Source organism: Eschrichtius robustus, chromosome 3 (genome assembly GCF_028021215.1).
Source record: "Eschrichtius robustus isolate mEscRob2 chromosome 3, mEscRob2.pri, whole genome shotgun sequence".
In the NCBI taxonomy this organism is placed as follows: domain Eukaryota; kingdom Metazoa; phylum Chordata; class Mammalia; order Artiodactyla; family Eschrichtiidae; genus Eschrichtius; species Eschrichtius robustus.
This window is the reverse complement of record NC_090826.1, coordinates 86,152,888-86,164,938: the sequence shown is the minus strand read 5'-3', so window position 1 is coordinate 86,164,938 and position 12,051 is coordinate 86,152,888. Positions and strand designations below refer to the sequence as shown.

Here is a 12,051-nt window from a genome sequence, read left to right as displayed (position 1 = left end):
TAGTTCATCAATTTTGTTTATCTTCTCAAAAAACCAGCTTTTAGTTTTATTGATCTTTGCTATCGATTTCTTCATTTCTTTTTCATTTATTTCTGATCTGATCTTGGTGATTTCTTTCCTTCTGTTAACTTTGGGGTTTTTGTGTTCTTCTTTCTCTAATTGCTTTAGGTGTAAGGTTAGGTTGTTTATTTGAGATGTTTCTTGTTTCTTAAGGTAGGGTTGTATTGCTATAAACTTCCCTCTTAGAACTGCTTTTGCTGGATCCCATAGGTTTTGAGTCGTCCTGTTTTCATTGTCATTTGTTTTGAGGTATTTTTTGATTTCTTCAGTGATTTCTTGGTTATTAAGTAGTGTATTGTTTGGCCTCCATGTGTTTGTATTTTTTCCAGATTTTTTCCTGTAATTGATATCTAGTCTCATAGCATTGTGGTCAGAAAAGATACTTGATACGATTTCAATTTTCTTAAATTTACCAAGGCTTGATTTGTGACCCAAGATATGATCTATCCTGGAGAATGTTCCATGAGTACTTGAGAAGAAAGTGTATTCTGTTGTTTTTGGATGGAATGTCCTATAAATATCAATGAAGTCCATCTTGTTTAATGTAGCATTTAAGGCTTGTGTTTCCTTATTTATTGTCATTTTGTATGATCTGTCCATTGGTGAAAGTGGGGTGTCAAAGTTCCCTACTATGATTGTGTTACTGTCAATTTCCCCTTTTATGGCTGTTAGTATTTGCCTTATGTATTGAGGTGCTCCTATGTTGGGTGCATAAATATTTACAATTGTTATATCTTCTTCTTGGATTAATCCCTTGATCATTATGTAGTATCCTTCTTTGTCTCTTGTAGTAGTATTTGTTTTAAAGTCTATTTTGTCTGATATGAGAATTGCTACTCCAGCTTTCTTTTGATTTCCATTTGCATGGAATATCTTTTTCCATCCCCTCACTTTCAGTCTGTATGTGTCCCTAGGTCTGAAGTGGGTCTCTTGTAGACAGCATATATATGGGTCTTGTTTTTGTATCCATTCAGCCAGTCTCTGTCTTTTGGTTGGAACATTTAATCCATTTACATTTAAGGTAATTATTGATATGTATGTTCCTGTTACCATTTTCTTCTTGTTTTGGGTTTGTTCTTGTAGGTGTTTTCCTTCTCTTGTGTTTCCTGCCTAGAGAAGTTCCTTTAGCATTTGTTGTAAAGCTGGCTTGGTTGTGCTGAATTCTCTTAGCTTTTGCCTGTCTGTAAAGGTTTTAATTTCTCCATCAAATCTGTATGAGATCCTTGCTGGGTAGAGTAATCTTCGTTGTAGGTTTTTCCCTTTCATCACTTTAAATATGTCCTGCCACTCCCTTCTGGCTTGCAGAGTTTCTGCTGAAAGATCAGCTGTTAACCTTATGGGGATTCCCTTGTATATTATTTGTTGTTTTTCCCTTGCTGCTTTTAATATTTTTGCTTTGTATTCAATTTTTGCTAGTTTGATTAATATGTGTCTTGGCGTACTTCTCCTTGGATTTATCCTGTATGGGACTCTCTGTCCTTCCTGGACTTGATTAACTATGTCCTTTCCCATATTAGGGAATTTTTTGACTATAATCTCTTCAAATATTTTCTCAGACCCTTTCTTTTTCTCTTCTTTCCCTTTCTTCTTCTGAGGCCCCTATAATTCGAATGTTGGTGCGTTTAATATTGTCCCAGAGTTCTCTGATAGTGTCCTCAGTTCTTTTCATTTTTTTTTTCTTTTTTCTGTTCTGCAGTAGTTATTTCCACTATTTTATCTTCCAGGTCACTTATCTGTTCTTCTGCCTCAGTTATTCTGCTATTGGTCCCTTCTAGAGAATTTTTAATTTCATTTATTGTGTTGTTCATGATTGTTTGTTTGCTCTTTAGTTCTTCTTGGTCCTTGTTAAACGTTTCTTGTATTTTCTCCATTCCATTTCCAAGATTTTGGATCATCTTTACTATCATTATTCTGAATTTTTTTTCAGGTACACTGCCTATTTCCTCCTCATTTCTTAGGTCTGGTGGGTTTTTACCTTGCTCCTTCATCTGCTGTGTGTTTCTTTGTCTTCTCATTTTGCTTAACTTACTCTGTTTGAGGTCTCCTTCTCGCAGGCTGCAGGTTTATAATTCCCCTTGTTTTTGGTGTCTGCCCCCAGTGGCTAAGGTTGGTTCAGTGGGTTGTGTAGGCTTCCTGGTGGAGGGGACCATTGCCTGTGTCCTGGGTCCATGAGGCTGGATCTTGTCTTTCTGGTGGGCAGGTCCATGTCTGGTGGTGTGTTTTGGGGTGTCTGTGACTTTATTGTGATTTGAGGCAGCCTCTCTGCTAATGGGTGGGGTTATGTTCCTGTCTTGCTAGTTGTTTGGCATAGGGTGTCCAGCACTGTAGCTTGCTGGTCATTGAGTGGAACTGGGTCTTGGCATTGAGATGGAGATCTCTGGGAGATTTTCGCCATTTGATATTACGTGGAGCTGGGAGGTCAGTCGGTGGACCAATGTCCTGAACTTGGCTCTCCCACCTCAGAGGCACAGCCCTGACACCTGGCTGGAGCACCAAGAGCCTGGCATCCACACAGCTCAGAATAAAAGGGAGAAAGAAAAAGATTTTTTAAATAAAGTTATTATAATAAAAAACAAAAAATAATTATTAAAAAAATTTTTTTAAGTAATTAAAATAAAAATAAAGAAAGAAGAGAACAACCAAACCAAAAAACAAATTCACCAATAATAACAAGTGCTGAAAACTATACTAAAAAAAAAACCAGACAGACAGAACCCTAGGACAAATGGTAAAAGGAAAGCTATACAGACAAAATCATACACAGAAGCATACGCATACACCCTCACAAAAAGAGAAAAAGGGAAAAAAATATATATATATATCTTGCTCCCAAAGTCCACCTCCTCAATTTGGGATGATTCTTTGTCTATTCAGGTATTCCACAGATGCAGGGTACATCAAGTTGATTGTAGAGCTTTAATCCGCTGCTCCTGAGGCTGCTGGGAGAGATTTCCCTTTCTCTTCTTTGTTCGCACAGCTCCCAGGGTTCAGCTTTGGATTTGGACCCGCCTCTGTGTGTAGGTGGCCTGAGGGCGTCTGCTCTTTGCTCAGACAGGACGGGGTTAAAGGAGCAGCTGCTTCGGGGGCTCTGGCTCACTCAGGCAGTGGGGGGGAGGGAAGGGTACGGATGCGGGGCGAGCTTGCGGCGGCAGAGGCCGGCGTGACGTTGCACCAGCCTGAGGCGCGCCGTGTGTTCTCTCGGGGAAGTTGTCTCTGGATCACAGGACCCTGACAGTGGCAGGCTGCACAGGCTCCCGGGAGGGGCGGTGTGGAGAGTGACCTGTGCTTGCACACAGGCTTCTTGGTGGCTGCAGCAGCAGCCTTAGCGTCCCATGCCCCTCTCTGGGGTCTGCGCTGATAGCCGTGGCTCACGCCCGTCTCTGGGGCTCCTTTACGCAGCGCTCTTAATCCCCTCTCCTCGCGTACTAGGAAACAAAGAGGCAAGAACAAGTCTCTTGCCTCTTTGGCAGCTGCAGACTTTTTCCCGGACTCCTTCCCGGCCAGCTGTGGCGCACTAGCCCCCTTCAGGCTGTGTTCACACCGCCAACCCCAGTCCTCTCCCTGGGATCCGACCGAAGCCCGAGCCTTAGCTCCCAGCCCCGCCCGCCCCGGCGGGGGCGCAGACAAGCCTCTGGGGCTGGTGAGTGCTGGTTGGCACTGCTCCTCTGTGCGGGAATCTCTCCGCTTTGCCCTCCGCACCCCTGTGGCTGCGCTCTCCTCCGTATCTCCGAAGCTTACCCCCTCCGCCACCCGCAGTCTCCGCCCGCGAAGGGGCTTCCTAGTGTGTGGAAGCCTTTCCTCTTTCACAGCTCCCTCCCACTGGTGCGGGTCCCGTCCCTATTCTTTTGTCTCTGTTATTTCTTTTTTCTTTTGCCCTACCCAAGTACGTGGGAAGTTTCTTGCCTTTTGGGAGGTCTGAGGTCTTCTGCCAGCGTTCAGTAGGTGTTCTGTAGGAGTTGTTCCACATGTAGATGTATTTCTGATGTATTTGTGGGGAGGAAGGTGATCTCCGCGTCTTACTCTTCCGCCATCTTGAAGCTCCTCCGAGACAGAGACATTTTACAAACAAAAGACCTGATGAAATGTTCAATAACGTCTGCAGTCAGAGAGACAACCTTTAGCAAGCACCTACTATGTTTCAGTGGACCATGCACTTTGTAAAGAGTTTTTTGATTGAATCTTTCCAATTATGCAAAGTTGCTTTATTACTATGTTCATTTAACAAAGGTAATTTTACAGTTTTGAGAGATTACAGTTGAAATTTCTAACTGTTTGGTACCTGTTTGGTTTCTGAAGAAAGTCCCCTCATGCACATGAATACATTACCCACTTTCCAAATTAGATGTCTCCCTGTGGCTTTTCATCTCCTGCATTTTCCAGTATCCCTAGGAGGTAGGAAATCAGGCAACCGGCATTCATGCTGCTGTACTGAAAATGGTAAAGGAGAAAAGGAAAGGATGTGTTAGGTGGCTTTCCTAAAATCTCATAAATAGAGTGAGGTTACTGGAAATTGAATTTAGGACTCCTGACTTGCTGTTGCCCGTATCTCTGAGCACTAAAGACATTTCCACAAATTAAGTACAAAAAGGTTGGGCTAATGGGACCAAGGAGATAGATTCTGAAATTATTCCCTTTTGTGTTTGAATCTCAGAATGTTTTAAGTGTAGTTCTTTTGTTTATTTAATTGATATTATTTCCATTAGTACTCTTTAAACTACCTTTTAAATTAGAAAAAGGTGACATTATATGAATTTGGTTCTCTGCTAACTGACTTTTGTGCTAGTTTTCATCATTCCAAATAGACCGATGTAATCTATATTAATTTAAATGCTGTGTTGAAGTGATTTTTGTAAAAGACGATATGGAAAAATCAGATGTGATACAAGAAGAATTATTGGCTGTTTGTTTTTTTGCAGTCACAATATGGAGCTTCAGTTTCTGCCACGCCTGAGCTACCCCTCTTTTATACTCCTATTGATCTGGTGGACATTAGTGTGGAAATGGCTGGATTGAAGTTCACAAATCCTTTTGGTCTTGCCAGTGCGACTCCAGCTACCAGTTCATCCATGATTCGTAGAGCTTTTGAAGCTGGATGGGGCTTTGCTCTGACCAAAACTTTCTCTCTTGATAAGGTAAGAAATTATTTTTGAAGTCATGTTTCAATATCTATCATGTATTTTAATTAGGGCATAAATATTATAATGGAAAGATTTTTGTGACCAATAAATAACAGTTATTAAACTACTGGATAAAACCTATTATTACAAATGAGTCTTTGATTTCCTTCCACTCCTTCTGTCCCATGGAGGGGGAATGGCATAGAGTTTTCATTGTGTTTTGTCTAAGAAGCATCAAAAATATAAATACTACAGAGTGTCTATTTCATTGAATAATCACAAACTCACTTATTCTTATGTTGGCATTATTAATTGTTTTGTGATTTCTGGATGTATGTGAATGAGGACATATGCCTCAACTCAAAGTTAGAGAGACAATGAATTTTGTTTGCACATAATCCTGGAATCCAAGTCGTGTCAAAAAAAATCACTTATTGTAACTTACTGGTGCTGGGAATAAGATGCTTCTTGAATTTTTAAATACAGAAACCTTTCCCCAAATACAATACCTGAGTTTAATTTGACATTATAACGTTGTACTCACAATGCAAGTGGACATACTTAGTAGAAAATAAACTACATATTAAAGTTCAGATTGATTCTTTAAAGTACAGAAAGCATATAAGTGAATGTTTTCAAAGTGGAATAATTTATGCAGTGGAGGGTTGTATCCTTATACGGTTTTGTATTTGAAAAAAGCAGCAAAATTTAACATTTTTAGGCCCTTTATTGATAAAATTGTAAATGCTACACCTATCGATATATTTAGTACTTACTAGTAGTAATAATTAATGTATACGAATGTGTGAATCTACTGACTGAGAAAAGAGTATCATTATTTAAATCAGCCTTATCCTTAGGCAAAGAAAATAATACACAACAAATATGCCCCATTAAGCACATTCTCTTCTTCTTTCACCTCTTACTAGGATCAATAGTTGGCATTATTATGGCTAAAACATCACAGCTGTTTTATTCTGACAGCTTTACAAGATGCTATGTGTAAGTGTGATCAAGAATATCTAGAGAATCCTCAAAAGTTAGAAAACTAGTGCAGGGAAAAAAAAGTTAAATATTTTTATGTTTAAACAGCTAAAGGGAGGTTTTTTTCATAAATTGGCTGAATACTTAGAAATGCTTTGGTTAAACAAAGTGTAAAAATAAACAACATATTGGATTTAGCTTTAGAATATCATTAATCAATTGTTTACAACCTTGTAGACTATTGACATTACATTTGTTTTTATTTCAATTCTTCCTTTAAGAATTACTTGGAAGCTATAATCAAATGTTTAATCCTTTGAGAAAAACTGAGTCTCTGATATCACTTAATGACTACTTTAGTTAACGCTATTTAAAAAATTTTATATGTAAACAGAAATAGGGTGGCTAATCAGGTATAAGGGAAGAATTGTAGGGGAAAAAAAAGTGTTTGCTTTGAACTTCCTGTTTGCTTACAAAAATTGAATTCTGATTAATCAGAGACATCTGTCTTTACTCTGTTGGTGACATGCACTGATTTGTGAAGCTGTCTCTTTCAATAACCTAAGAGCAGTTGCCTTTATTAGGGTCACCAGCAGAAGTAAATGTGGGAGCTAACTTCCTTCTGAACCTCCAATTTGAATTTAATCTACCAATTCAGAAGTCTGTGATGCTGGTTCAAAAGGAGAGTTATGGACAAATGCAAATTAAAGTTGGCACATAAAATATAATGACAGGGGGTTTTAGGAAGCTCCACTTACTTTGATGGTGCGTACAACAAAATATTTGTGCAAAAACTATTTTAAATGTATTTGTGCAGATTGTAATGACATAAATAACAACGCCACCTTGGGCTTATATAATTCTATTTTCAAAAATGATTTTTTCCCGTACTTGATTTTGCAAAGTAGTCATTTTGCTTCATAGAGATCTACTTCTTTTCGTTTTGTGTTCTTATATTGTCTCTAATTAGTGATTACATTTTTGTGAATTTATTATTGTCTTATGAGTTTTGTGCTTTCTTATTGGTGAAATATTGTAGTATAAACACATGTTTTTCACAGCCTCTTACTAAAGACATCTATTAAAGTATTATGTGTACTATACATTTGTGTGGCATCATAGCATACCAATTTAGATTAGCCTTATTACAGTTTAGTATGTGATTTCAAGAGTCTACTTAAAATGTATTAAAATTCAGAGTCTTGACATTTGAAATTTGGATGCTCTTAATATGACAAAGGTTATTCTATGGAGTTTTGTTATCATATGAAATATTAATATTTCACAATACAGTTTTGATGAAGTACAATTTGCCGAGCTTGCATATGATAAAGAAATTAAATGCTTGCCAAGGGAGTTCAGTAAAAATTAGAGCTCTGCCTGAACATCTGCTGGAAATTTTATTATCCTGTCCTACTGACAGTGTGGCTCCCTCATTGTTTTTCTAGATTGACAGCTGAATATTACACTGATTTCTGCAGCAAATATGTTTAGGTGAACTTTGTTTCCCTTTTTTTATTTTTTTGGGGAGTTTGGAAAATGCTTTGATTTTCATCCTATATATATATTTTTTATACTCTTGACATTTGTAGATGCCAGATTGAGGTCTAATATGCTGTAGCAACGAAAGACCATTGACTTACAGTGAAATGCCAGTTGATATCTCAGTAAATAGAAATATTATTATTCTTTACTGTGCAGTCTGTATAAAAGCTGTATGTGCTTTCTTTAGGGAGGCAAATGATAAGATTTTTAATGTCAAATATAAAAAGATCTATGTTTGCTCTTGTGTTAAATAACATCAAAGGTGGCTTTTATTAACTATATTTTTTCTTCCCAAATCAGACTTTCCTAGAGTGTCCCAAAATACCTAGCTTGCTTTTCTTGAGATTCTGTTTATGTGTTATAAAGACAATATTTGGAATATCATGATAAAAATATTTAAAATATAATTGTAAATTTTAATATAAATATATATTGAGTTCAAGTTTAAAAAGGTAGGGGAGAAATCAATCTGTCAAGCTTAATTAAAGCTAAAGTGTCCTGACAAACCAGAGTAATGCTCTGTTTAACTGGGAATATTAGAAATTGTTTAGATGTCACATAAAATAACCTCCTGACCTGTGTTTGCATTATACTGATAAGAAATAGATAAAACACTTTGTTTTTGCTGATTATATCATAAATTTTTTCTCATAGGTAGCCACATATTATATACTGCAAATATGGAATATCTAACTGCAGGGTGCATATATCTTCATCACTACACAGATAAACTCAGAAGTGTTTCTAACTATCATAAATCAAATTCAAACCTAAGCAGAAGTTCACTTCATTTATAAGCTATATATAGCTATTACAGTACACTTGTAATTTATTTTTAGTAAGAAAATGTCTTGAATGCATATATTTTGTTTTAATAAGTATCAAATAATTAGGTATGTAGGTATACAAATAATGAGTCTCTCTCAACATAAAATACTGAAAACTAAAATCTGAGAAATATTTAAGGTTCTTCATTATTTCTTTGGCATCAAAGTATTGATTGTAACTGTTTCCATAAAATACAATCTTATACCACATAGCACGGTGTTTAGTGTATAGGAAGAGTTTGATAAATGTTTTATAGATATTCTTTGGATAAATGAATTAGTAAATGAATACATAGATTTCTTGGCAACAGCATATTGAGTTTATTTTTCTTCCAGCCATATGAACAGACAGTTAACACATAAAAAATGGATTGTTCTGAGTATTGATCTCAATCAAGGGAGAAAAGGCCAATTTAAAATTTTCATATCCCAGGTCACTTTTATAGTACATGTATACATGTCTAAAAATGAAAATGTCAGCGGAATTTCTAAATGCATGGATTGTGTATTAAGATTTAGGTTGTTGACTAAGCCTTTAAAATGCAGAGGATTTTTGAGAAAACGGAATAAGTATTGTATGTACAGTATTAGGACGGGAAATAAAAATTATCTGGCCAAATTATGTGTCAATAGCCCTGACAGAAGAAATGTAGCCTGTTCTTGAATGCCTTTAGTGACAGAACATGCTAGATCTTTAAGGCACTGCAGCCTGTTATAGCTATAGAAAGATCTGTTTTAGAAATGTATTCCTTTTATTGTCCCCAAATCGGCCTTCTCATAAGTTGCATCCATATTTTATAGTTCTGCCCTCGGAGACATCATGACATAAATTAATCTAACTTATTAACATAAATGAATTGTTGATTTTAAAATATGGTGTTCTTTTTTTTTTTCCTTCCAAGTAAATAAATACCGTAGAGGAAGGCTAACAAGTATGGCGAGGCAGTGCCATCTAGGGAAAAGAAATTTGACCTGGGCAACAACAGTCTCTGTCCAAAGTTGCTTCTGTATCACTATCTTGAACATGTTGTTTGAAATTGCGGGTCGTTGTTATGATTATTATTTTTATACACATTACTAACTACCATTTATCAATTACTTAGAATGTATAGATATTGCCAAATACTTTTCATAAGTTATTCATTGAATCTTCACGACATCCCTATAAGATAGATAGTACAATTTTTTTAGATGAAATACAGCCCACCCTTGAACAACACTGGTGTTAGGAGCACCGACCCCCTGCAAAGTCGAAAATCTGCTTATAACTTTATAGTCAGCCCTCCGTATTTGTGGTTCCACATCTGCATATTGGACCAACCATGGGTCCATATAGTACTGTAGTACTTAATTATTGAAAAAAATCTGCATATAAGTGGACGCAGTTCAAGTCTGCATTGTTCCAGAATCAACTGTAATAGTCTGAGAAAGCTAAATAATTAGCCCAGGAGTTGGAACAACAGTTATTTATTCACTCAGTTATACACATTGGTAGTTTGGCTGAGCTCACGTGGGAAGTTCTTCTGCATCACATGATGTCTGCTGGGCTCATTCATGCATTTGCAGTCAGTTGGAGGGATGCCTGGGGACAGGCAAGATGGCCCCACTCATGTGTCTGGTCGGAGTTGCTGTAATTGCTGAGATGGCCGGGCCCTTTTCTCCATCTCTTCATAATCTCTCTTGTCTCTTGGTATCTCAACATCAAGGAGAGTATCTTGGGCTTGTTCACAAGGTAGCAGTGTTCTAAGAAGGCAAGACTCGAAGCTGCAAGGCCTTGCTGAGACCTCAAAAGTCACACACTGTCACTTCCACTGTACTTTCTGTGACAAATCAAGTTACAAGGTACAATATACATGCTGTATTCAAGAAGTAGGTAAATACCATCTGCTCATTGATGGGAAGAACAGCAAAGTCATATCACAAAGGGGCATGCATACAGCATGGAAGGATTATTGCAGCTGTCTTTGTAACTTGCCCTCTGGTTACAATAATTCACATCCCTTCCACGTGCAAAATGCATCCACCCCATTCCAAGACACTCAAAATGTCTTCCAATCATGATTTGGGGCTCAATGTCTATGATCTAGTGATCTGTATCAGGTCCTAACCCATATAAGGCTGTTCGGGTTCACCTTCACTTTATCCAGGATTCTGTGAAATAGAAAGACAAGTTGTCTATCTGCTATACAGCCAACATAAAATGATATGGTCATGAGAGCCACAGCAGATACTCTCATTCAGGAAGAGAAGAAATGGAAGGAAAATAGCAATCACTTGTCCATTGCAATTTTGAAATTCAGTTGGGCACATGTTGTCAGGGCCCCTTGCTTAATTAAGATCCGGTTCTACTCTCTAGTAGTGGTTCCCTAATCCATTGTTCCTATCCACTATTGGCCCTAACTTCTGGGATCTTGCTTCTGTCCTCTGAGTTTTGTTTTGCTTTGTTTTGTTTAGAAATGACCACTGATGGTCCATGTTGGCAGTTGAGTAGCCTTTTCAGCCTGTTTCTGCCCATAGAAAGTTAGGAATCCCTATTCCTCGCTTTATTTTGAATTATCCCTTTTAGTCCTAGGTCATAGTGATGTCACCACAAAACTCTCTTAAAAACTTTTCAGATCTGTTAAGGGCCGACTCCATGCCCCAAAGCCACATCCATAAGTCCTTTTGAGACAGACTTCTCTTCATTTTGAATATGTCTTTCTGCTGTGACACAGTGTCCTAAAGATTCTTAGAATCGATATTGTCTACTTGAAAGAATCTACTAGGACCTGATTGAAATCTTTGTAAAGTCCTAACAAAGTATCATATAGCAACGCTCTTGATGTGATCTTTACCCCAGGGTCATTTCTTATTTGGAAAATCTTTTTCCTTCCAGGAGAGATGAAGTATGAAGAATAGCTTTATTTTCCAATACGGCAAGTCCTAGGCTCCTTTGCTTTACTCACTCTAAGTTTGCTAGCAGTCAAATATATCCTTATTTGGCTCTTTTCTCTCTTACAGTACCTTACTATACTTGGGCAGAAACACTCAACTGACACTTCCAGCATTCTGTCTAGAGATTTCTTTAGTCAGATCCACAAATGCATTATGTACATTTTCTATCTTCTGAATGATCACCAGTGACATTCTTGCCACTTGTTCTGTCACTGCATAATACAGGCCACTCTTTTTTTTTAATTAATTAATTAATTTTATTTATTTATTTGGCTGCATTGGGTCTTCGTTACTGCACGCGGGCTTTTCTCTAGTTGCGGCGAGCAGGGGCTGCTCTTCGTTGCGGTGCGCGAGCTTCTCATTGCGGTGGCTTCTCTTGTTTGTGGAGCACGGGCTCTAGGCACACAAGCTTCAGTAGTTGTGGCACGTGCTCTCAGTAGTTGTGGCTCGTGGGCTCTAGAGTGCAGGCTCAGTAGTTGTGGTGCACAGGCTTAGTTGCTCCACGGCATGTGGGAATCTTCCTGGAGCAGGGCTCGAACCCGTGTCCCCTGCATTGGCAGGCAGATTCTTAACCACTTCGCCAC

General features: G+C 37.9%; 1 protein-coding gene across 1 annotated transcript in view; it reads left to right on the top strand.

The window, feature by feature from the left end:
• The window catches only part of DPYD (dihydropyrimidine dehydrogenase), a 796,991-nt gene that overhangs the window by 415,251 nt on the left and 369,689 nt on the right, over positions 1–12,051 (top strand). The window contains exon 13 of the mRNA XM_068540384.1: positions 4,977–5,192. Coding sequence (XP_068396485.1) covers positions 4,977–5,192 — 216 coding nt within the window. The remainder of the gene's footprint in view (positions 1–4,976; positions 5,193–12,051) is intronic.